Below are 27,422 nucleotides of genomic sequence, written 5' to 3'. Positions count from 1 at the left end.
GGGCATTTACCTTTACATTCTCAGTCTTTCTCCGGTGAATGCAAATTGCTCAATTTGAGCTCGCAGGATAAATGCGTCAGGCCGCTCCTGGGGGCTATATGCCAACATGTCCCGTAGAAGCTTCTGGATTCCTTTGTTCAGAGCTCTTTTACTGTACATGGGAATTGGAAGTTCTAGGCTGGGATTCTCCATCAATGCCTGTCCCACCGGGATTAAGTTACGTCCTTGAGAAAGATATGCACCTGCAAAAGTGGTCAAGTATTCTGGGTTAATTAGTGTAACTGAACATCATCTCATCCCTTCATTTAAAACATGTGAATCATTATTCACCCTCTCAAATCAGGACTTGAATCCTACTGATGATCAAACTGTTGTCAGTTATGTATTTGAACATCAACTCTGACATGTAAAACAAAGCTCTGGTTTCTCAATTCACACAATATCGATGTTCAGAGTCAGAGTTATAGAGTACGACAGCACAGAAACTGGCCCTACAGCCCATCTAATCTGTGCCAAACTTAATCTGCCTTGTCGTATTGACCCACACCCAGACCATAACCCTCTATACCTTTCCCATCCGTGCACTTCTCTTAAATGTTGAAATTGAATGCACATCCACCAGTTCTGCTCAGTTTCCCCTTAAATATTTCACTTTTTGCCCTTAAATCTGACTTCTCATTCTAGTCTAGGCAACAGAATAGAAAATGCGGTGCTGGGGTAACAGAAAATACCATAAGACCATATGATACAGGTGCAAAATTAGGCCATTTGGCCCATCAAGTTTGCTCCACCATTTCTTCACAGCTGATCCAGTGTTCCTGTCAACCCCAATCTCCTGCCTTCATGCCCTGACTAATCAAGGTCCATCAGCTATGCCTTAAATACGCATAAAAACTTGGCCTCCACACCTACTAATGGCAGAGAATTTCACAGATTGACCATTTTCTGGCTGAAGAAATTCCTCATCTCCATTCTAAAAGAATACTCCTCTATTCTGAGATTGTCCCCTCTGGTCATAGACAATCTACATCCACTCTATCAAGGCATTTCACCATTCAATAGGCTTCAATGAGGTCACCCTTCATTTTTCTGAATTCTAGTGAATACAGGCCCACAGCCATCAAATGCTTTTCATGACAAGCCATTCAATCCTGGAATCATTTTCATGAACCTCCGTTGAACTCTTTCCAATTTCAGCACATACTTTCTAAGATAAGGGGCCCAAACCTATTCTCAATACACCACGTGTGGCCTCACCAGTGCCTTATAAAGTCTCAATATTACATTCTAGTCCTCTTGAAGTGAATGCCAACATTGCATTTGCCTTCCTCAACCCACAAATTAACTTTTAGGGAATCCTGCACAAGGACTCCCAAGCCCATTTGCACCTCTTTTTTATTTTCTCTCCATTTAGAAAATAGTTAACTTCCTTTTACCAAAGTGCATGACCATACACTTCCTGACCCTGTATTCCATCTACCACTTTTTTGCCCATTCTCCTAATCTGTCTGTACTTCTGTAGCCTCTTCGTTTCCTCAAACTACCTGCCCCTCCACCCATCTTATTGTCTGCAGACTTTGCAACAAAGCCATCCATTCTAGCAGGTGCCAGCAATGGAAGGGTAATTAATTGCAGGTGTCCCAGGGAACTGAAAAAACAGGTTAAAGAGGAAACACAGGCCAGGAAATGTACAAGACCTAACACCCCCACCCTTACAAAGTTGCTCTGAGGCAAGCTAAAGCTACCCCAATGACAGGGATAGGATGTAGAGGAGCAAAAGGCATCTTTTGATTTGGTTTACCAACAACCTGACATCTGGCATGACCTACAGCTTGTGTTACATCAGGCCTCACAACAGGCCAGGATAAATGCCTGAGCACATGGTCAAGATGATTGCTATTGCCTAAATGACCAGCAAGGCAGCAATCATGAGTCAAGTGCAATGTCAGGCCAGTAAACATCGGAAACGACAATTTGATAAACACTACTCCAATCATCCTGAGAGTCTATTTTCTCAATAACACTCCATTGCTGATAAAATAGCCACAAGAGACTGCTACAGTTGCTTCCTCTGAGAACATCTCTTCAAACAGAGGAGACAAAGAAGGGTCTCTCCTCTCTTCAAGCACCAGCTGTATATAAGAGGGAGACATTTAGCCAAACCCTGTTAGAACTTCTTCACCTTTGGGCATTAAGGTATCACAGAGGGCAATATCAGGGAGATTAATCACAGGTTGATGGGGTGGTTAAGAAGGCCTATGGGATGCTAGGCTTCATTAACAGGGGGATTGAGTTCAAGAGTAGAGAGGTCATGTTGCCACTCTACAAATGTCTGGTGAGACTGCACAGAGTATTGTGTTCAATTCTGGTCACCTCATAGGAAGGATGTGGAAGCTATGGAGAGGGTGCAGAGGAGATTTACCAGGATGTTGCCTGGATTGGAGAACAAGTCATATGAAGCAAGGTTAGCAGAGCTGGGACTTCTCTCTTTGGAGCGTAGAAGAATGAGAGGTGACTTGATAGAGGTCTACAAGATTATGAGAGGCATAGATAGGGTGGATAGTCAGTACCTGTTTCCCAGGGCACCAATAGCAAACACTAGAGGGCATTGGGACAAAATTAAGGGAGGGAAGTTTAGGGGAGACATCAGGGGCAAGTTATTTTTTTTCTTTCCCACAGAGGGTTGTGAGTGCCTGGAATGACTTGCCAGGGATGGTGGTGGAGGCTAAAACATTAGGGGTATTTAAGAGCCTCTTGGACAGGCACATGGATGAAAGAAAAATGGAGGGTTATGGGGTAGTGTGGGTTTAGTACTTTTTTTAAGGATTATATGGGTCAGCACAACATGGAGGGCTGAAGGGCCTGTACTGTGCCTTAGTGTTCTATGGTTCTATTGTCAGAGCTCTTGCCTTTGTTTTGATCTTTCTTAGACATTGCACGAGTAGAAACACAAACTTACTTGCTTGACATACTGTCTGGAAATAAAGAGGAACTTACTATAGTTTTCACAAAAGCTACAGGCTTCATAGTTTTCTGCTTCTTAAGCACTGAATATTCAGTATTTAGATGACCAGGGTTCATGCAATAGAACACACTGTGGCATTTTCAGATACAAAATTCTTAGCCAAGGGTGAGGCAGAGGGTACTGGTTTTAAAGATAGTGCCTGATGGGATAGGCCTTTACCCCTGTACTCTGATTGCTGTTTACTGCCAAAACTGACTTTGTGGGTTAAGACATACTCATCTGTCAATATGGAAGCTTGCTCAAGGATTGATTCCGTTTGCTTATTTAAATAAACAGATACAACTCTTAAAGGCAGGCAGCTCTTAAATTCCTCAAGCAAGATGAGTTGACCAAGTTTCTCTTTAGCTTCTACTTGTTGAGCCAAACACCACCAGTCTCTCTGGAAAAACTCAACATGTTTGCTTGTCAAGCTTACTATAGCTCCTAAAGCACTGGCGATAAGTCTCAGGAACCAACTCATAAGATTTTAAGATAGCCACTTTGACCTCATCATAATCCAGGTTCTTTTTAATGCTTAGAACAGAGTAGGCTTCCTGAGTCTTGCCTTTCAAAACACTATAAAAGCAGAGTCCAGACATGCTTAGGCCAATTTGAAGCAATAGCAACCCATTCTCAGCATCCTTCCCTGCAGATGATAGAATTAACTAATATGGCTACCTGCATCAAATTCAGAATAATCAGACTCATGAGCATTCAACTAATTCCTTAAGGAAATGTTTGATCTAAATGCAGTTGGTGTTCCTTAACGATTATGGATGCAATGGGAGGCAAGGACCTCAACGCAATAGCTACCACAAAAGAGGTGGTGCTGAGCAAACTTGTGGGCCTGAAGATAAACAAGTCCCCTGCTCCAGATGATGATTTACCAAAATTCTCTGGACTCTAGGCAGGTCCTGGCAGATTAGAAGATGGCAAATGTCACGCCACTATTCAAAAAATGGATGTAGGCAAAAGGCAGATAACTATAGGCTAGTTAATTTAACATTTGTAGTTGGGAAAATGCTTAAAACTATAAAGAAGAAATGGCAAGGCATTGGGGAAGAAATAGATCCATCAGGCAGATGCAGCATGGATGCAACAAAGGCAGGTCCTGTTTGATAAACACTGGAATTTTTTGAGGATATAACGAGTGCAGTGGACAGAGGGGAACAGATGGATGTTATTTACTTGGATTTCCAGAAGGCTTTCGATAAGGTGCCACATAAAAGACTTATCCATAAGATAAGGATGCATAGAGTTGGGGGTGATATATTAGCATGGATAGAGGATTGGTTAACTAATAGCAAGCAGAGAGTTGGGCTACATGGGTGTTACTCTGGTCGGCAATCAGTGGTGAGCGGTGTGCCACAGGGGTCAGTGCTGGGCCTGCAACTGTTCATGATATACATTAACGATCTGTAAGAGTATACTGTACCTAAGTTTGCTGATGATACTAAATTGAGTGGAAAAGCAAATTGTGCAGAAGATACAGAGAGTCTGCAGACAGATATAGATAGGTTAAATGATTGGGCAAGGGTCTGGCAGATGGAGAACAGCATTGGTAAATGTGAGGTCATCCACTTTGGAAGGAAAACTGGAAGAGCAGTACTGAAATGCTTACCCCTGCCAGGGAACAAGTTTCTAACTAGGTTAACCTTGAAAAGAATAAAGGAAAATAAAGGAGTAAACCATAGGAAGAACTGATTACTCAATCCATCTGGAACAAGCCCCCATTATCTTACAACCTCGGCTCTCAGGAAGTAACAGAGGAGTCAGGCCACAACAGGAATTACAAACAAAAGACATTTATTAAAGTTAAAGGGGAAAGGGTGATGTGTGGTGTGGTAGCGCTGGTGCAGAATGGGAAAGAGTGGGAGAGGGAGCGGCCTTGTTTTAAGCTGTGTCCAGCAGGTGCCAGCAATGGAAGGGAAATTGCAGGTGTCCCAAGGAACTGCAACACAGGCTAAGAGGAAACACAGGCCAGTAAGTGTACAGGACATAACACAGGTAGTGGAATTCCAAGGCACTTGCACCTTCTACCTGATGACAGCAGTGAGAAAAGAGCATAGCCTGGGTGGTGAGGATCTTCGCAACATTTCATATTGATGTACTCAATGGTTGGGAGGGTTTTACCCATGACCTACTGGGCCAAATCCATTACCTTTTGTACTCAAAGGCACTGGTATTCCCTTACGAGGCTGTAATGAAGCTAGTCAGAAAACTTTCCACCACTCATCTATAGAAGTTTGCCAAGGTTTTTGATGACATGCTGAATCTCTGCAGACTCCTGAGGAAACAGAGGCGCTGCTGTCCTTTCTTCACAATTGTATTTATATATGCACACCCTCTCACCTGGGCTCGTATACAAATTGGCTTGCTAGCTAACTCTGCTAACAGCCATGTGACTCAGTGGCGAGAAGGTAACCTTTCATGAGCAATACACATCCAGAGTCGGTATGATTTGGGGTTCAACCAAACCAGAAACTTAGATGTTCTGATTGAGGAACATTGATTGTAGTGAATGTTGTGCTAATACTGCCGCCCACATAGTTATCATTCACCAGGAAATGGCAGATTGTACACCAGTATAAAATTACAAAGAAATTATGCTTATCAAATTTTCAACTAACAAACAGTTACAGAAAAGGAAAAGAAAAATAAAAGGGCCCACTGCAGATAAACCAGTCTAATGTGCACATAGACCCAACTAGACCAGAAATGAGCTCCAATCTTTATCACTTTACTCACATGCTGAACCCACATTCTACGTGAAGGACATTAGCCACAGTCCAAACTTCCCTCAAACACCATCTTGAATGAACTGGCTAACTCAGAAGAGTATTGCACTTCCTCCTTGTAGCCATTCATCTACATAAAACACTTCTTTCAACCGGGTCTCTCCTTTGAACGGCATTCTGCGGCATCTTCCCTCGAGTCCCACTCCACAGCTTCCAGCAAAAGACCCCAATCCAGACTATTGTCCTTCAGAAATCTTATCTCGCCAAGCTCTCTAGGATCTTCTCACATCCCACTGGGCATAAAGTTACAACACTTATCCAGGCAATCCTGATTGGTTGACACAACATTCCCAAGCTGGGCAACATGGCTCCTATCTTTAGCTGAAACCAAAACACTTACTAGCGGGACACACAACTTTTGCAGAAAACTGCAAAACAATAAAATTCCTCTCAGCATAGCAGCAGAAATCTTAACCAGGGCATTACATAAAATGGGTCCAGGACACCCAGGAATTTAAAATTACTGACTCTCTTCATCTCTAAGTCTCCAATGAGACTTCTGGACCTCTGGTTTCCCTCTCCTGAAGTTTATAATCAGTACCTTGGTCTTATTGACATTGAGTTATTACACCACTCAGCCAAATTTTCAATCCCCCTCCTGTGTGCTGATTTATCACAACCTTTGATAACGGCCCACAACAGTGGTGTCATCAGCAAACTTGTATATGGTGGTAGAGCTGTACTTAGCCACACTGTCATAGGTTATAAAGCAACTGAAGCAAGGGGCTAAACACACATCACTGAGGTGCTCCTGTGCTGATGGAGATTGTGCAGGAGATGTTTTTGCCAATCTGAACTGATTGGGGTCCACAAGTGATGAGATCCAGGATCCAGTTGCATAGGGGTTATTAAGGCCCAGGTCTTGGAGTTTATGATTAGTTTTGAGGGGATGATATTAAGTGCTGAGCTGTAGCCAATAAAGAGCATCCTGAAGTCAGAAGGCCAAGTCCGGTGGTATGAGTAGGTCACAAACTGGGGTCTTTCTTGTTGCAGTGGATGACCATGACTTCCTCTGCACCTCGTCATGCCCTTTGCTCTCCATGAAGTGTTGCAGAACCACCTTCAAAGCCATTGGATCTCACTGTAGATCACATCTACCCAGTCGGTTGGAGCTGACTTCACATGATAGGATAGGCGTGTCCCTGTATCACCAGGGTATAAAGCCCACTGGCTACCCTCACCTGGTCTTGCACTCTGTCAAGGTGGTGTACCAGAGTGTGGCCACTGTCACATGCCAACAAAGGTGAGAGTTGAGTGTCCAGTGGAGCCAAAGGTGAGTGAGCTGCCCCAAAATTGACTCAATTGACCAGAGCTGATACCCCTTCCTGGACACCCCATACAGGCTCAACAACAGTCACCATTAAGATCACCAAATCTGGTTCTTTAATGTCTTTCAGCCCAGTACAGGTCCTTCAGCCCACAATGTTGTGCTGACCCTTTAAACTACTCCAAGATAAATCTAATCCTTCCCTTTTACACAGCTCTCCATTCTTCCCCATCATCCACATGCCATTCTAAGAGTTTCATAAATACCCCTGGTGTATCTGCCTCTACCACCACCCCTGGCAATGTGTTCCATGCACCCACCACACTGTATATAAAGCTCAACACCACCAATGTTCCCCCTCCCCCATGCTTTCCAGCAATCATCTAAAAATTATGCAGTCTTGCATTAGCCATTTCTGCCCTGAAGAGGAGCTGGCTGTCCACTATCAAAACCTCTGATAGATGTCTGCCATCCATACCTGCATGTCAGTCCAGACCACCAACATTCTCATCTGTCCCAGTACAAGAGCAAGTAAAGGGATAGGCAATTAATGCCAGCAACATCCACAAGCCCAGAACAATAAAATGAATTGGGCAATTTGTATAATGGATTACCAATTAGCTTTGATTCATTTTCATTCTCAGAGTACCCCCCAATGACCAACTGAAATGCAGCATGCAGTTTGAAACTTGGTTTGAAACAAAGACTCGACAGGAAATGTCATTAAAGCAAAGAACATTTTAAACTGCAGGGAAATTGGGCATCAAGTTTGTGATCTAGATCTGGGGCATCACTTTTAGAGAAACTGCAGCCAGTTTCTAATCCAGACAAATATGGATTGAAGGTGTGAGGATTCAGGTGTTATTACTATTACCTCCTAATAAATGGTTTTATGATTAACCCTGCACTGAGGACACCACACTTCAGCCCAAGGAGATCTCAGTCCACTGAATGGGCCAGTCAGCAGCATCAGGAAAGGGTAGAGGCAGTGATCTCAGTCTCTAGGAGCAAAGCACCTGGCCTAGGCAGCGTACCTGGCCAACTACAGTGCTAATTAACTGGCTGAAGTTTATTGACATCTTCAACCTCCCAATTTAGCAGTCTGAGGTACCCATCTGCTTCAAGCAGACATCAATCATACCAGTACCCAAGAAGAATATGATAGCCTCCATCAATCTCTATCATCCAGTAGCACCAACATGCACTGTGATGAAGAGGTTTTAGAAATCGGTCATGACACACATCAACTCCTGCTTGAGTGATCTGGATCTGCTCCAATTTGCCAAGGCACAGGAGCAGAATTGGGCCATCTGGCCCATTGAGTCTGCTGCACCATTTAATCTTGGCTCATCTTTTCTTCACCACCCCCCCACCCTTTAGCCACACTCCCTGGCCTTCTACTTGTTACCTTTGATACAGTGTCCAATCAAGACCTGTCGATCACCACCTTAAATACACCCAATGATCTGACCTCTACAGCTGCCTGTGGCAAGAAATTCCACAAATTCACTAGCCTCTAGCTAAAGAAGTTTCTCTACATCTGTTATAAATGGGTGCCCTTCTATTTTAACGTTATGCCCTCTTGCCCTGGAGTCCCCCACCATGGGAACATCCTTTCCAACTCTGTCTAGGCCTTTCAACATTTGAAAGGTTTCAATGAGATCCCCCCCCCCCCCCATTCTTCAAAATTCTAGTGAGTACTGACCCAGAGTCATTAAGCATTCCTCGTATGATAATCCTTTCATTCCCAGAATCATCCTTGAGAACTTCCTCTGGATCCTCTCCAATGCCCCCACATCTTTTCTTAGATAAGGAACCCAAAACTGTTCACAGTACTCAAGGTGAGGCCTCACCAGTGCCTTATAAAGCCTCAGCATCACATCCTTGCTCTTGTATTCTAGACCTCTTGAAATTAATGTGAACATTGCATTTGCCTGCCTCACCACCAACTCTTCTGCAAGTTAAACTTCAGGGTGTTCTGCACAAGAACTCCCAGGTCCCTTTGCATCTCAGATTTCTGGATGTTCTCCCCATTTAGAAAATAGTCTGCACATTTATTTCTACTACCAAAGTTCAGGACCATGCATTTTCCAACATGGTATTTCATTTGCCATTTTCTTGCCCATTCTCCTAATTTGCCCAAGTCCATCTGCAGCCTACCTGTTTCCTCAACACTACCTGCCCCTCCACCAATCTTTGTATCATCTGCAAACTTGGCACAAAGCCATCTATTCTGTCATCAAAATCATTGATATACAGCATAAAACAAAGCAGTCCCAACACTAACCCCTGCAGAACACCACTAGTCACTGGCAGCCAACCAGAAAAGGATCCTTTTATTCCCACTGTCTGCCTCCTACCAATCAACCAATGCTCTAACCATGTCAGTAACTTCCCTGTAATACCATAGGCTCTTAACTTGGTAAGCAGCCTCATGTGTGGCACCTTGTCAAAGGCCTTCTGAAAGTCCAAACATACAACGTCCACTGCACTCCCTTTACCTATCCTACTTGTAATCTCCTCAAAGAATTCCAACAGGTTTGTCAAGCAAGATTTTGCCTTGGGAAAACCATACCGACTTTCTCCTACCTTGTCCCATGTCATTAAGTACTCCATAACCTCATCTTTAACAATTGACTGCAACAGCTTCCCAACCACTGAGATCAGGATAACTGGTCTACAACTTCCTTTCTGCTGCCTTCCTCCTTTCTTAAAGAGTGGAGTGATATTTGCAGTTTTCCAATCCTCTGGCACCGTGCCAGAATCCAATGATTTTTGAAAGATCATTACTAATACCTGGGCCTTGGTACCTCCCTGTACAACAGAATCTTCAAATTCCACATCAGCAGACTATTTAGTGTGGATTGGCAACATCTCCACAATTTCCATCATCACTGGGGAACCATGAGGGTGTGTGCTTAGCCCACTTTTTCCTCACTTTATCCTTCCATTTTCCTCACAGTCATGTACTTATCTGAGCATTTGTTTTTGTTTTTTTTTTTTTTAAATGTCCCAAACGTGTCTGTCTCAATCACCACCCAGGCAGTGCATTCCAGGCACCCATCATCTTGTGTTTAAAAAAAAACTTGCTCCTCACATCTCCTTTGAACTTGCCTCCTCTCACCTCAAATGCATGCCCTTTGGTATTATACATTTCAACCCTGGGAAAAAGATGCTGGTCTGTTTACTCTAGCTATGCCTCTTATAATCCTCTATCAGATCTCCCCTCAGCCTCCACCACTCCAGAGAAAACAGCCCAAGTTTGTCCAACCTCTCATGATAGCACATGCCCTCTAATCCAGGCGGCATCCTGGTAAATCTCTTCAGCAACCTCTCCAAAGCCTCAGTATCTTTCCTATTACAGGGCAACTAGATGCAGCCCAACGAGAGGTTTTTTTTAAAATTAAAAGCTTAATTTTATTAACCCGTTTAAGATTTTTATTCCATCTATCATCAGAAATCTGACAATTTAGGTCATCCTCCAAAGCTTTTTTTATTTTATCTAAAAAGTCTTGTCTAGAATCAATCAACAAGTTATAGATACCAGTAATAGAACCATTAACAAAAGGTTTTAAATTTAAAAGATCGTCCAGTAAATTTTTATCAGGAGCTATAGGAAAAGTAGTTAAATGGAAACATAGAAAATCTCTAATTTGAAGGTATCTGTAAAAATGTGATTTTGGGAGTGCAAATTTATTTGACAATTGGTCAAATGAAGCAAGAGATCCTGAGATAAACAGGTCCCAAAAAACACTTAATACCTAGTTCATCCCAATCTTTAAAGACTTTATCAGTCATGGAAGGGATAAAAAAATAATTACAGAGAATGGGAGATGATAATGAAAAATTTGCTAAACCAAAAAATTTTCTAAATTGAGACCAGATCCTTAAAGTTTGCTTAACAATTATGTTATCTGTTTTATTTGCTGAAAAAAAATATGATCTAAGAAGAGAGACAACAGAGGAATTTTTTACCGAATTAACTTCTAAGGAGACCCATGATGGGCAATCTTTACGATAAATGTAATAGGACCAGAAAGTAATATTCCTTATACTGGCAGCCCAATAGTAAAACCTAAAATTGGGTAGGGCTAGTCCACCCACCTCTTTATTTCTTTGTAAGTAAACTTTACTTAAACAAGCTTGTTTATTATTCCAAATACAAGATGTTAAAATTGAATCTAAAGAATCAAAGTAGGTCTTTGGAATAAAAATAGGTAAGGCCTGAAAAAGATATAAAAATTTAGGAAGAATCTTCATTTTAATCAAATTAATTCTGCCAATTAGGGATAAAGAAAGAGGGAACCATTTAGAAAGCGTCTTTTTCACATAATTCAATAAGGGGTTTAAGTTTCTCTTCTACAATTTAAAGTGGTTCATAGAGCTTACATTTCTAAACAGAAGTTGTCCAGTTTTTACCTGAATGTTTCTCCACTTTGTAATAAATGCAACTCTGCTGATGCCTCTTTAATTCATATGTTTTGAAATTGTTTTAAAATTGAAAAGTTTTGGCGGGAAGTATTCCATACCTTCTCACAACTTTTTAGGGTCCAATTTGACCCAAATCCTCCTTACTGCCTTGTTTGGTATTATTGCAGATGAAGATATAACTTTAAATACTCCTAACCTACAGGTTTTAGCTTTTACCTCTCTTTTAGTAAGGAGAGCAATCTTGCTTAAATGGAAGGAGTCTACCCCTCCTACACATCTTCAATGGCTACTTGATGTTATGTCTTATTTAAATTTAGAAAAGATCTGCTGCTCAGTCTTAAATTCAAAACAATCTTTTTATGATATCTGAGGACCTTTCCTAAATTACTTTTCCAATTTATAAAGTTTAACAGTGCACAGACTTGTAGGTATATTTTTATCTTCTCTTCTTAAGTGAATGTCTTTTTTTTTCCCTAGTTATCCATTATCATCCATCAGCTTTTTTCTTTGGTAGTTGGCAAGGGGTTGACTTTTTTTTAAAATACAAAAAATTTCTTTTATGATGTATGACTTATCTTTAAATTTTTGATTACAGAGTGGTATACCTTTGTGTTATGCTATAACATTTTGATCAATTTTATTACAATATATGAATGTACACAATTTATGTTGAGATGTACCTATGTGCGGCACTCTGTAAATCTTGTTTTTTTTTTCTTCTGAATAAAAATATTGTAAAAAAAAAGCTTAATTTTAAATTACATTACTTCCTGACTTGTTGGTCTGTCCATGTATATTTTTTCATAAAGTTCTGTTGTATCTCTTTTCTGTCAATACCTGCAAGAAAATGAATCTCAAAGTACGTACATGGTGACATTTATGTACTTTGGTCATAACTTTACTTTGACACCATATAAAGTTGGCAAGAAAGGTATGTGAGGGAAGAGCAGTTAACTTACTGTATCATCTATATCTAGAGTCTATGATTGAAGACAGTGACTGAACATAGTGGCAATTTAATACATTTCTTAGATAATAAATTTCTTTGAACTTTGTAACTCCAACTGTTTCTCTGAGAATAGTAGCAGACTTACTGTAAGGAGAAACTCTTAATCCATCCTTCCTACCAAAGAGAAGTTTGGTGCGGAGAGAAAAAGTCTGGGTTATTTATTCAGAAACAAATACTTAGAAAGTGAAATCAGAAGCAGGTTTATTATCACTGGCGTGTCGTGAAATTTGTTAACTTAGCAGCAGCACTACAATGCACTACATGATAATATAGAAAGAAAAATAAAAGTATATATATCAAACAGATTAAAAATAGTGCAAAAACAGAAATATATATTTAAAAAGTGAAGTAACACTCACGGGTTCAATGTTCATTTGGAATCCGATGGCAGAGGAGAAGAACCTGTTCTGTCAGGCTTCTGTACCTCCTTCCTATCAGTAACAATGAGAAGGGGGCATATCCTGGGTGATGGAGGTTCTTAATAATGGACGTCACCTTTCTGAGGCACCGCTCCTTGAAGATGTCTTGTTACTATGGAGTATAGTACCCAAGTTGGAGCCGACTAATTTTACTTTTTGTAGCTTATTTTGGTCCTGTGCAGTCTCACCCCCCCCCCACACACACACACACCCAAATACCAGACAATGGTGCAGCCTGTCAGAATACTTTCCATGGTACATCTATGGAGTTCAAGTATTTTAGGTGACAAACCAAATCTCTTCAAACGCCTAATGAAATATAGCTGCTGTCTTACCTTCTTTATAGCTGCATTGATATGTTGGGACCAGGTTAGATCCTCACAGATATTGACACCCAGGAACTTGAAATTGCTCACTCTCTCCACTTCCGATTCCCCTTGAGATTCAAATGTATTCCCTTGTCTTACCCTTTCTGAAGTCCACAGTCAGCTCTTTCATCTTACTGACGTGGAGTGTCAGAGATACTGACACCCAGGAACTTGAAATTGCTCATTCTTTCCACTTCTGATCCCTCTTCGAGGACTAATGCATGTTCCCTCATCTTACCCTTTCTGAAGTCCACAATCAGTTCTTTGGTCTTATTGACGTCAAGTGCAAGGTTGTTGCTGCAACACCACTCCACTGGCTGGCATATCTCACTCCTGTACGCCCCCTCATCTCCATCTGAGATTCTACCACCAATGATTGTATCATCAGCACATTTATAGGTGGCACTTGAGCTATGCCTAGCAACACAGAAATAGGTATAGAGGGAGTAAAGCAGTGGGCTAAGTACACACCCAAGTGCACCAGTGTTGATTGTCAATGAGGCAGAGATATCACCAATCCGCACACACAGTATTGTGGTCTTCCAGATAGAAGTCGAGGATCTAATCGCAGAGGGATTTACCCCTTACATTTCCTCACTTTTTAAGAAGACTGAAGCCAGATAGCTGACAGGGATTATTACATTGAGCACCCATGAGGTAGTCTTACATTAGAGCCCAGATGCTTTAATCCAGTAACTTCATGAGCTCAGGGAGGTCAGGTGTGCAAATTACAGTTAGTTTGTTACACCAGAGGCATATTGAATTGCATCTCTATGCAGGAATCCTTAGAAAACCCATCACCGAGGTAAGTTCAAAGTTTAACATAGATTATGTGTTATCACATACTACCTTGAGGTTCATTTTCTTATAGGTATTTATAGGAGAAAAAGATATGTAATAGAATTTTATCAAAATTATACACAAAAACTGAAAAAAATGTGCAAAAGACAAACTGTGCAAAAAAATATATATACTGAGAACGTAAGTTATAAGAGCCCTTGAAAGTGAGTCTGTAGGTCACAGCATCAGCTCAGCTGTGGAGAGTCACAGACCGGTTCAGGAGTAATGGTTGAAGGGTAATTAGGGGCCTGTTCTTAGGGGCCCAAGGCCCAGGAGAAAATAGGCTGCTGTAAATCTATTCCAAAGGCATCAAATTGACAAAAAAAAAAACAGGAAAGGCAGTGAAAAGAGCTCATCACCTTTCTACTGTTGACAGAATGACCCAGAAGTCAAAACCTTCCCATGCATTACTTTCTAGGTTGAATTCCATTCATCAATATTGACACACTGAATACAGAGTGATTGCAAGTGGTCCCTGTAAGAGGCTACACAGGTTGATGTGCTGATAAAGGAGTTATACGGCATACTTGGCTTTATTTGTCAACTCACTGAGTTCAAGAGTCAGGAGGTGATGCTGCAGCTTTATAAAACTCTTAGGCTGTTCCTGTGGTATTGAATTTAATTACAGTCATCCCATTACAGGAAGGATGTGGAGGCATAGGAAGGGTGTTTAGAGGAGACCAAGATGCTGTCTGGATTGGGGGCATAAAGGAGAGGTTGGACAAATTTAGGCTGTTTTCTATAGAGCAGCAGAGCCTGAGGGGAGACTGAAGCAAGTACACATGGCTAAGCACAGCTAAGACACCATTAATAAATTCACAGATGTCACCACTGTTGTTGGCAATCTATCAGAGGACTATGAGGCGCATACAGGAAAGGAATAGATCAGCAACAACAAACTTGCATTCAGTGTCAGCAAGACCAAGGAACTGATTGTGGACTTCAGGAACGGGAAGTCAGGAGAACACACACCAATCATTGAGGGGTCAGTAGTGGAAAAGGCGAGTAGCTTCAAGTTCCTGGGTGTCAACACCCATGAAGATCTATCCTGGGCCCAACAGATGATGCAGTCATAAGCACACCACTGGCTATCCTTCATCTGGAGTTTGAGGAGATTTGGTATGTCACTAAAGACTCCAGAAAATTTCTACAGATGCACCGTGGAGAGCATTCTGACTGGTTGCCTGGTAAGGAAGCTCCAAGGCACAGGATTGCAGACTTAATCAGCTCCAACCTTCTACCATCAAGGGCATCTTGAAAAGGTGATGCCTCAAGGCGGTGGCATCCATCGAGAAGGACCTTCATCTTCCAGAACATTACTACCATCAGGGAAAAGGTACAGGAGCTGAAAACTCACATTCAATGATTCAGGAACAACTACTTTCCCTCCACCATCAAATTTCTGAAATGTCCATGAATACTTACTGTTTTTGCTTTATTTTGTAATTTATAATAATTTGATTTTGCATTCCACTGATGCCACAAAACACATTTCATATCATATAAGATAGTGACAATAAAACTTAGATTCTGAAACAGACGGCTAGCATCTTTCTCTCAAGATTGAGCGTCTAATATTGAGGGCATGCATGTAAGGTAAGAGAGGGCAAGTTCAAAGGCAATTGTGGGGCAAGTTATTTATTTATTTATTTTAAATACAGGATATTGGTGTCTGAAATGCACTGCTAGGGTTGATAGTGGAGCCAGAAACAAAAGAGACTATTCGGAGGCTTAGACATGTAGACGATATGAACATCACATAGGTAGAAGGGATTAGTTTAGATAATTGTTTAATTACTAGTTTAAATTGGTTTTGCATAGTATCATGGGCTGAAGGGCTTGTTCCTGACTGTAAGGTTCCATGTCTGTGTATTCAAATGCATGGTTGCATTTAGTTTCTTTTAATTTCACTCTTCCTCTGCATGAACAACCTCAATGACTCTTTGCAGACACTGAAGGGTAATTCTTCAAACGTCTGCCACAGCTCAATCCTTTTTTCCAAAACTCACCGAGCAGTTCCTTCTTGGATTCTGTGTCTCTGAAAGTGATTCTCTCCAGCATGGCCCAGAAGGTGATCCCAAGGGCAAAGATGTCCACCTTGTTCGAGTAGTGTCCCTCCCAGAGTTCTGGGGCCATGTAGAAATCAGTGCCACAGGCCGCAGACACTTGCCACCGGCTCATGCTCCCTTTGCTTTGGCACTTCTTACTCAAGCCAAAGTCAGCCACCTGAAACATGGAGAAGGTCTCATTAGCCCGTGTCCAGCCTTCGAACAGCCACTTGAAGATTACTGTTGCTAAGTACACTAGGGACATTCAAGAGATTCTTATATTCTGTATATTATGCAAGGACATGGATGAAAGAATAATGGAGGGCTATGTGGGAGGGAGGGATGGATTGATTTTAGTGTGGGTCAAAAGGTTAATACAACATCATGGGCTGAGAGCGTGTTCTGTGCTTGAAAAACAATCTGATTTATTGGAGCTTGAAAGTAAATAACTGCTCTACAAACATTGGAATTCTATTAATATTGAATTCCACTAATGGTGAAAATTGGAAAATTCATGTCTCTTTTATTGGAACCTGAAAATAAATAAATGCTCTACAAAGATGACAGGAATTCTCAGGTCCACCAGTGAAGTAATACGGGGCTTTGAGACATCCAAAGACGACAGCACATAGAAAGTGTATTTGTTCAAAAACAGAAGTTCATTTTTGCTCATGCCCTTCCTCAATCGACGGCATCAGTAATGGCTCCATCGAGAAAGCAGGCTTTTGAAATAGTTTGCAAATCCAGCTCCAGCTGAAGATCTACACCAAGCCTTTGGTGCAGAACTGATGGCTGCTGCATTGTTAGAGGCACCATCTTTCAGGCGTGTTAGACTGAGCAGCTATCCACTTGGACACAAGATTAATGTTCACTCAGTGTTCGAGGCAATGTTTATCCAAATAAAACATGACTGGAACAGATTCTAGCCGTCATGCTGCTGATGGAGTTGGTTATGTGCAAACTGACAGCCACATTTGCTACAAAGCGGAGTCAAGAATTCTTTTTGCTTTAAATGTTTTGGGAAGTCCTCAAAGGGAATGTGAAGATAAATGGATCATAGCAATCTCCACAGAAACTGTTGCAATATGAAACTATTTCTACTATCCTACCCATTCCCATAACTCTACGAGAAATATATTAAGTGGCACTTTTAAAATCAATGTCTTCCCCAGAAGATATTGAACACAAGTCTGTAATAACTGGAGTTAAAGTTTTTAGCAATTACTAAAAGAACAATTACCTCTAAATATATCTACCTTATCTAACCCCATCATCATTTTGCACAGTTCAGATCTCATCTTCCCCTTCCCCCTCCATGTGCAAGGAGAACTACCCAAAAGTCCCTAGAATAAAGCTATTTCTGGAAAACAGAATTTAAGATATTGCACTTTAAACTCACAGCAATTATATTTTTAAAAAGCAGAGACCAACTGGACAGATGCAATTCTTCAAATGGACTTCAACACTCGTCACAATTGGTGCAAGACTTCAATTGGTTGCATTCAAATGGTCACATTCACATCTCTGCCACCAGACTCCCAAGGATATTTTTCAGACTGCTTTATAAAGCCACAAGACCACGAGTCACAGGAACAAAATTAGGCCATTCAGCTCACCGAGTCTGCTCACTATTCCATCATGGCTGATTAATTTTCTTCCTCAACCCCATTCTCTTGCCTTCTCCCCTAATCAAGAGTCTATCAAACTACACTTTAAATATACCCAATGACTTGGCCTGCACTGCCATCTGTGGCAACAAATTCCACAGATTCACGACCCTTTGACTAAAGAAGTTCTTCCTCACCTCAGTTCTAAAGGGACATCTTTCTCTTCTGCAGCTGTGCCCTCTGGACCTAGATTTCCCACTATAAAAAGCATCCTCTCCATGTGCTCTCTATATCGGCCTTTCATCCCCTTCATTCTTCTAAACTCCAACAAAGATGAGAAGAGATTAGGTAGACAGGAGACAAAGTTCAAAGATACACTTAAAGCAGGTAGAAACACAAGAACTCCAGTAACTTCTGGCCCATGATCATGCCAAGTGGAGGAGGATGGTGTTAAGAACGTCAGAGCTATTCATCAGGAGCACACAAAACACTGTACAAGCTGGAGTACGCCATTTCACAACATTACCCACCCACTTCATCAGGTATCTCTTGTCCCATGCTCTCCGTTCACCTCAGGATTCAGAGGACTAGAGTGGAAACAAATGGAGTCAATCCTGAAGGGATTGCCCAAGCATTGGAGTGAGATTAAGACCATAAAACATGGAGCAAAATGAGGCCATTTGGCCCATTGAGTCTCCTCCACTATTCAATCTGGGCTGACTTATTTTCCCTCTCAATCCCATTCTCCCACCTTCTCCTCATAACCTTCAGTGTTCTTGCTAATTAAGAACCTATCAACATCCACTTTAAGCACATTTGTGGCTGAGCTGATTTTGCAACTGTCACTAACAGCCTCCTTTCTAAGCCAATAGAAAGGCAAGCAATGGTCAGAAAGCAAAGGCATCCAGATCATTTCTGCAGGACAAACACAATGGGACTGGGTAACACTATTACAGTGTCAGTGACCCACCACTGTCTGTAACGAGTGTGTACTGTCCCTTCATGACCACATGGTTTTCCTTTGGCTACTCAGGTTTCATCCCACATTTCAAATGTGTACAGTTTAGGGTTTGTGTTGTGGGCATATGATGTTGGCATCAGAAGCATGGCAACTTTTTTGGGCTGCCCCAGTACATCCTTGAACTGTGTTGGTTGCTTGTGTAAACAATGCGCTTCACTGAATGCTTTAATATACGTGTGACAAATAAACCTAATCTTTAAATCTTTTCAACAGGAATGTGAATAGGAGACATGTGAACAGAAGTAATAAACTAGTAATTTTTAAGTTGGTGGGCCTAACTACAGAACACCAAGGACCATTGAATGATCTTCAATATACAGTGTACTCCAGTTAATTGGGCCATCGGTTAATCAGGGCAGCTGATTTGGGACAACTCTTCAAGAACAAAAGCTAATTGAGAAACTACCTGGGATTCCTTTTGTTTATTTGGGACACAATGCTGCTTAGTTGGGTCATTCACATGAACCTGCGTGGCTGTTAGACACAACACCATGCTTTGAGGAACAGCTTTGAAACAGCACCTGTTGTCTGTCTGTGTTCAAAAAACAGCAAGTTCTGTCACTGAGAGCTGGTGAACAATAAGCAGTAGGACAATTCAGAATAGAAAGGGCCAGGAGTGACAATAAAACTATTTCACTACTTCAGCAAGTTAGAAACTACAGAAAATTTGAATGTATTGACAATCATCTTGAAAATTAAAATGAAAATGAAGATTTAGAGGATGATTTGTCAGCATCAGTGTATGAATGTAGTGCATTATCTGCACTAGGAGTCAGTGCTGATTTTGATCACTTCCAGGCAAAAGAACAATGCAGATGAATTCCACTGTCAATAAATATTAGGAATTAAAGTTTTATAGAATTGCAGTAGGTTTCTAATTTGTTCTGTATTTCATTTAACTTTGTAAAATGTTACTCATTTTATCTTTATATCTTTTGAAGTATTTCCATGAAACTTTGACAGCTGCTTAATTGGGCCAAAATGTACTGGTCCCAAAGTGTTCCAATTAACTGCAATTCATTGTATTCATTAATCTGAATTATGGGTTTCAGTACAACTTCTCATCTTGTTTATGATACAAAACCAGGTGAGTAGATAAAGATACAGATTAAATTATTCTTTCTGGAAAGTTTTACATGTTTTTAAAAGCAAGAAAACTTCAATGCTTAGGAACTATTATTTTTGCATTATTTTCCATGGAGGAAAAAAAAACACAATCTTACTGCATTTATAAGATTTGAAGAGACCACAACTTTGGGAAGTCTCTGGACAGGTTGCAAAGTTTAACAAATTATTATTGCTTTTGTATCAAGAATAATCAGAAGTAACCAAACAGTCTATTGGAAAGGACCCAGAGGAAACCCATGGTATAACTCTGACAGCACAATTTTTAAGAAGCTCCTGCGCTTAGAAATGTAGAAAGGTAAGCAAGTCTATACAATAAGAAACAGCAATAAAGACAAGGATGCAATGTTGAGGTTTTATAAGGAACTGGTGAGACCCCACTTCGACTATTATGACCCTCATCTTAGAAAGAATACACTGAAGATGAGGTAGTTGGTTTACAAAAGGAGGCAATGTGTAGTGAGACTCTGAGCAAAGAGAGGCTGATGATAGGGCAAATTTGCAGTCAACAGGATGAGTTGCAATGTAAAAGGTGGACAAAAATCAAAAAAGATGAATACAGGAATAAAAGTGCAATATTTGAATGCACACTGTAAATGGAATAAGATCGATGAATTGTAACAGTCACAGATTGGTATGTATGATGTTGTAGGCTGAATCATGAATTCATGAATCACTGAATCATGGCTGAAAGAAGATTATAGCTGGGAGCTTAATGTCCAAGGATTCACATTGTATCAAAAGGACAGGCAGGAAAGCAGAGGGGGTGGTGTTGCTCTATTGGTAAAAAAAATGAAATCAAATCATTAGAAAAAGATGACATAGAGTCAGAAGGTGCTGATTTGTTGTGGATACAGCTACTGTAAGATGATCCTATGGGAGTTATATACAGACCCCCAAGCAATAGTAAGGATGTGGTCTACAAGTTACAATGGGATATAGAAAACACATGCCAATAGGGCAATGTTACAATAATCATGGGTGATTTCAATATGCAGATAGATTGTGAAAATCTGGTTAGTACGGGATTCCATGAGGGGGCATTTTTAGAATGCCTATGAGATGGCTTTTCAGAGCAGCTCGTAGTTGAGCCCATGAGGGGATCAGCTGTACTGGATCGGGTGTTGTGCAATGAACCTGAATTGATTAGAGAGCTTAAGGTAAAAGAATCCTTCGGGGAAAGAGATCATAATATGATCAAATTTGCCCTGAAATTTGAAAAGTTAACATCAGATGTTTCAGTATTACAGTGGAGTAAAGGAAATTACAGAAGCATGACGGAGGAATTGACCAGAATTGATTGGAAAAGAACACAGGCAAGGATGACACAGAGCAGCAACGGCTGGAACCTCTGGAAGCAACTTGGAAGGCAGAGGGTATATACATCCCAAAGAGGAAGTAGCATTCTAACAGAAAGATGACACGACTGTGGCTAACAAGAGAAGTTAAAACCAACACAAAAGTCAAAGAGGGCATACAATAGAGTGAAAACTAGTGGGAAGTTAGAGGACTGGGGGGGGGGGGGGGGAAGGGTAGTTTTTAAATACCACAGAAAGCAACTAAAAAATAATTAAGAAAATTAAGGTGGAACACGAAAGTAAGCTAGCCAATTATATTAAAGAGGATACTGAAAGATTCTTCAGATACATAAAACCAAAAAGAGAGGTGAGAGTGTATATCAGACCGCTGGCAAACCTAGTTGGAGAGGTAGTGATGGGGGACAAGGAAATGGCAGATGAACTGAATAAGTATTTTGCATCAGTCTTCACTGTGGAAGACACTAGCAGCATGGTGGAAGTTCCAGGTGTCAGTGGGCATGAAGTGTGTGAAGTTACCATTACTAGACAGAAAGCTCTTGGAAAACAAAGGTCTGAAGGGAGACAAGTCTCCTGGTGCAGATGGTGTACACACCAGGGTTCTGAAAGAAGTAGCTGAAGAGATTGTGAAGGCATTATTAATGATCTTTCAAGAATCACTAGATTCTGGAATTGTTCTGGAAGGCTGGAAAATTGCAAATGTCACTCCACTCTTCAAGAAGAAAGAGAGGCAGAAGGGAAATTATAGTTAGTCTGACCTCAGTGGTTGGGAAGACATCGGAGTCGATTATTAAGGATGTGATTTGAGGGTACTTGGAGGCACATGATAAAATAGGTCATAGCCAGCATGGTTTCCTCAAGGGAAAATCTTGCCTGACAAATCTGTTGGAATTCTTTGAAGCAGTAACAAGCAGGATAGACAAAGGAGAATCAGTTGCTGTTGTGTACTTGGATTTTCAGAAGGCATTTGACAAGGTGCCACACACAAGGCTGTTTAACAAGCTACAAGCACATGGAATTATGGGAAGGATCCGAACATGGAGAACATAGTGATTGATTGGAAGGAGGCAACAAGTGGGAATAAAGAAAGCCTTTGCTGACTGGCTGCCGGTCACAAGTGGTGTTCTGCAGGGCTCTGTTGGTACCAATTCTTATTACGTCTTATGTCAATGATCTGGATGATGATATAGATGGCTTTGGTGCAAAGTATACAGATGATATGAAGATAGGAGGGACAGGTTGTTTTGAGGAAATAGGGAAGCTACAGAAGGACGTAGACAGATTAGGAGAATGGGCAAAGAAGTGGCAGATGGAATACAATGTCAGGAAGTGCAAGGTCATGTACCTTGGTTGAAGAAATGAAAGAGCTGACTATTTTCTAAATGGAGAGAAAATACAAAAAAAAACAGATGCAAAGGGACTTTGGAGTCCTTATGCAGGATTCCCTGAAGGTTAATTTGCAGGTTGAGGCTGTGGTGAGGAAGGCAAATGCGATGTTAGCATTCATTTCAAGACAACTGGAATATAAAAGCAAGGATGTAATGTTGAGACTTTATAAAGCACTGGTGAGGCCTCACTCAGTATTGTGAGCAGTTTGGGCCCCTCATTTTAGAAAGGACATTTTGAAACTGGAGTGGGTTCAAAGGAGGGTCACGAAAATAAGTCCAGAATTAAACACCTCATTATTTGAAGAGCGTTTGATGGCTCTAGGCTTGTATTCACTGGAATTTAGAAGAATGAGGGATGACATAATTGAAAACTATCAAATGGTGAAAGACATTGATAGAGTGTATGTGGGGAATATATTTCTTATGGTGGGAGTCAAAGACCAGAGGACACAGCCTCAAATATAGAAGGGCATCCTTTTAGAATGGAGTGGGGAGGAACTTATTTCGCCAGAGAGTGGTGAATCTGTGGAATTAGTTGCCACAGGCAGCTGTGGAGGCTAAGTTTTATGTATATTTAAGGCAGAAGTTGATAGATTCTAGTTTGGTCTGGGCATGAAGGGATACAGTGGATGGAGGGGTAGGCAGCAGGAGATTGTAACTGAGAAGAAAAATGGATCAGCCAAGACTCGATAGGCCAAATGGTCTAATTCTACGCCTATATCTTATGGCCTTATGAACATTGGAGAGGGTTCAAAGGAGGTTCACAAGAATTCCAAAATTGAAAGGCTTATCATATGCAGAAAGTTTGATGGCTCTGGTCCCATACCCACTGGAATTCAGAAGAATGAAGGGGTGGGGGGGGGGGGGGAAGAGAAATCACATGAAAACCTTTCAAATATTGAAAGGCCTCAAGAGTGAATATGGAGAAAATGTTTCCCATGGTGGGGGGAGCGCAAGACTAGAGGACACGGCCTCAGAATCAGAATTGAGGGTCATCCATTTAGAACAGAGATTAGGAGGAATTTCTTTAGCCAAAGTGGTGAATTAGTGGAATTCATTGCCACAGGGAGCTATGGAGTCCAAGTCATTGGGTATATTTAAGGCAGAGGTTGATAGATTCTTGATTAGTCAGGGCATGAAAGGAAATGGAGATAAGGCAAAAGATTGGGGCTGAGAGAACTGAATCAGCCATAATGAAATGGCGGAGCAGACAAGATGGGCCAAATGACCGAGTTCTGCTCTTGTAGCTAGTGGAGGGAGTACATTCGGATTGGAGGGTTGTAACTAGTGGTGTCCCACAAGGATTGGTTCTGGGACCTCTACTTTTTGTGATTTTTATTAACGAACTGGATGTGGGGGTAGAAGGGTGGGTTGGACAGTTTGCAGAGGTTGGTGTCATTGTGGATAGTGTAGAGGATTGTCAAAGATTACAGAGAGACATTGATAGGATGCAGAAGTGGGCTGAGAAGTGGCAGATAGAGTTCAACCCGGAGAAGTGTGAGGTGGTACACTTTGGAAGGACAAACTCCAAGGCAGAGTACAAAGTAAATGGCAGGATACTCGGGAGTGTGGAGGAGCCGAGGGATCTGGGGGTACCTGTTCACAGATCCCTGAAAGTTGCCTCACAGGTAGATAGGGTAGTTAAGAAAGCTTATGGGGTGTTAGCTTTCATAAGTCGAGGGATAGAGTTTAAGAGACACGATGTAATGATGCAGCTCTATAAAACTCTAGTTAGGCCACACTTGGAGTACTGTGTCCAATTCTGGTTGCCTCACTATAGGAAGGATGTGGAAGCATTGTAAAGGGTACAGAGGAGATTTACCAGGATACTGCCTGGTTTTGAGAGTATGCATTATGATCAGAGATTAAGGGAGTTAGGGCTTTACTCTTTGGAGAGGAGGATGAGAAGAGACATGATAGAGGTGTACAAGATATTAAGAGGAATAGATAGCGTGGACAGCCAGCACCTCTTCCCCAGGGCACCACTGCTCAATACAAGAGGACATGGCTTTAAGTTAAGGGGAGGGAAGTTCAAGGGGAATTTTAGAGGAAGGTTTTTCTCTCAGAGAGTGGCTGGTGCGTGGAATGCACTGCCTGAATCAATGGTGGAGGCAGATACACTAGTGAAATCTACTAGACAGGTATATGGAGGAACTTAAAGTGGGGGGTTATATAGGAGGCAGGGTTTAAGGGTCGGCAAAACATCGTGGGCTGAAGGGCCTGTACTGTGCTGTAAGACAGAACACATAGGCCGTCAGCTGTGGTAGTGATCTAACTGTACTGGTGGGAATTTCATCACGAGTCGCTCTCATCCCTGCAGGGATAGAAATGAAAAGACGTAAGGCGAGGAACTGACAATAAAGATTTTATGACAGCATCTGGCCTAATGCTTCTGATGGGGAACAAGGGAGTTGTACTCATCCACATTCTCAACAGGCTCAATTTCCAAAAGGGGATTTTGAACGCTAAAGAGGACAATATATACAGATCCAATTTCATGGGGTCAAGTCATTTTACACAAGGGAGGCAAATTATTTTTGACATCAATACTTGGAATATCAGACCTTGTCCTAATAACAAAGTTTTGATCCATACTAGATGATACTGATGGGTAGGTCAGATTACACAAGTTCAAGAAATCAATAGGAGAAATAATCATACAGAAAAGCCCAGATGTCTTTGATCAAGTCAGGAGGGTAAATTTCATGCAACATTGGGGCTCTGGGTGTCCAAAGCACTGGGGGGGGGGGGGGTGTACATCAAAATAGCATGGAAATCCCATTCCACTGTCCAAGAACAAAACCTAACTACCTGGTCAGGTGACTCGCCATCAAGTAAGAGACAAATTCCATTCCCTACATTGTCAACAACTGTGTGTCAAAACCACTGAATCAAATTCAGGTTCAATATCATCAGCATATGCTGTGAAATTTGTTAACTTAGCAGCAACAGTACTACAGGTATGTGATCTAGAAAAAACTGAATTACAGTAAAATATGTCTATTAAATAGTTAAGTTAAATAAGCAGTACAAAAACAAATTTAAAAAGTGAGGAAGTGTTCACGGGTTCAGTGTCCATTTAGAAATCAGATGGCAGAGGGGAAGAAACTGTTCCTGAATCACTGAGTGTGTGCCTTCAGACTTCTGTACTTCTTCCCTGACAGTAACAATGAGATGGAGGAACGTCCTGGTTGGTGGGGGTCATTAATGATTGATGCCACCTTCCTGAGGCTCTGCTCCTTAAAGATGTCTTGTATACTACAGAGGCTAGTACCCATGATGGAGCTGACTAACGTTACAACTTACTGCAACTTACTTCAATCCTGTGCAGAAGCACCCCCCACTCCCAGTACAGCTAGTCAGAACGCAGCAAGTGATGCCACTAGTCAGAATGCTCTCTATGGTACATCTGTAGAGGCTTGAGAGTGTTTTAGGTGACAACCCAAATCTCCTCACACTCCTAATGAAACATGGCTACTGAATTGCCTTCTTTATAGCTGCATCAATATGTGGAAACCAGGTTAGGCCCTCAGAGATATTGACACCCAGGAACTTGAAATTGCTCACCCTCTCCACCTCCAATCCCTCTGTGAGGCCGATGTCCTGAGCTATTAACTCTCCCTCCAGAGAAGCTACAGGACCATTTTTTAAAATCATATGCTGGGGTGGGGGTTGGAACTGTGACTTAAGAGTACTACAGAAATGTAGATTTTGTAATCAGAGTCAAAGCATTGAAAAATGCCCTTCAGCCCAGCTTGTTCATGCCAGCCAGGATTCCCTCTCGTTCCCAATCACCTTAGTTTTAAAACAGTTGTTTTAAGTGGAGATAGGTGGAGGGGCAGGCAGGGTTGACAAAGCAGGGAGTCTACAGAAGGATTTAGACATATTAGGAGAATGGGCAGATGGAATACAGTACAGGGAAGTGAATGGTTATGCACTTTGGTAGAAGGGCTCACCTTTAGCACAGGTCCTGTGGAATGGCAGGAGACCAGGACATTGTCCGGCTTGAGGTCTCGATGGACGATGTCATTCATGTGCAGGAAGGCCACAGCCGCACTCAGTTGCCGCATGAAGCTGAGGTTCAGGCTGCAGTCTGGAGCTCGACCCAGAAGGTAGTGATTGAGGTTCCCCCCATCACAAAACTCCATCACAAACCACAGGCAGTGGGAGGACTGAGGGTCAAGGCAGCTTTTGCCCTTCAGGCACGTCTCAACGAGGCGCAGCTGACTCTCGGATTCCCATGAGCCCCTGGTCATCTCCTGGACAGAGTGACCCCTCTGCAAGATACACTCATCCAGCCAGATCACATTTGAGTGCCTTCTCCTCACACTGCTCAGAGCCCAGAACTCCTGGAGAGCCAGCTCAGAGCTTTCAGGAGAGTCACATGGCATCTTTTTCACAGCCACTCTGCCTCCAGTCCTGGCCGCTGCTTCATAGACGACCCCATAACTCCCTCGACCAAGTTCTCGCAGGATCTCATACTTGGGTCCCTGTGCCATCACAGAAACCCACCACTGGCCGCAGAGCGCCCCAAACCCAACAGGTTAGTCCACAACCTCAACAAATGGCCATATGTTTTGTCCAGAAAAAAGGTTAATATTAATCCTTGAAGCAACACCTTCAAAGAATCTTTTTAACACTTCATCAGGTGAGACAACATTGTATACTTAAAACTGCCCCAACCATTTTTTGAAATTTCCCCTTTACTCTGTATTCCTTCTTTTCCAAATTTCCTGGACACTTCTTAAATTCTGAAAAGGTCCAATTTTACATGCAGTACT

General features: G+C 41.7%; 1 protein-coding gene across 2 annotated transcripts; it reads right to left on the bottom strand.

The window, feature by feature from the left end:
- Positions 1-27,422, bottom strand: LOC140732811 (serine/threonine-protein kinase PDIK1L-like). Of its 2 annotated transcripts, none has more exons than XM_073055443.1 (3): positions 26,580-27,422; positions 16,146-16,362; positions 1-242 (listed from the first exon to the last, which is right to left on the bottom strand). In XM_073055443.1, the coding sequence occupies exons 1-3, from the start codon at positions 27,138-27,140 to the stop codon at positions 13-15; spliced, it is 1,008 nt and encodes a 335-aa protein (XP_072911544.1). In that variant the 5' UTR covers positions 27,141-27,422; the 3' UTR covers positions 1-12. The 2 variants fall into 2 exon arrangements, with proteins under 2 accessions (XP_072911544.1, XP_072911543.1); XM_073055442.1 differs by having other exon boundaries at positions 26,598-27,422.

The sequence above is a fragment of the Hemitrygon akajei genome, chromosome 9 (genome assembly GCF_048418815.1).
Source record: "Hemitrygon akajei chromosome 9, sHemAka1.3, whole genome shotgun sequence".
Taxonomy (NCBI): Eukaryota; Metazoa; Chordata; class Chondrichthyes; order Myliobatiformes; family Dasyatidae; genus Hemitrygon; species Hemitrygon akajei.
This window is presented reverse-complemented; position numbering and strand designations above follow the sequence as displayed.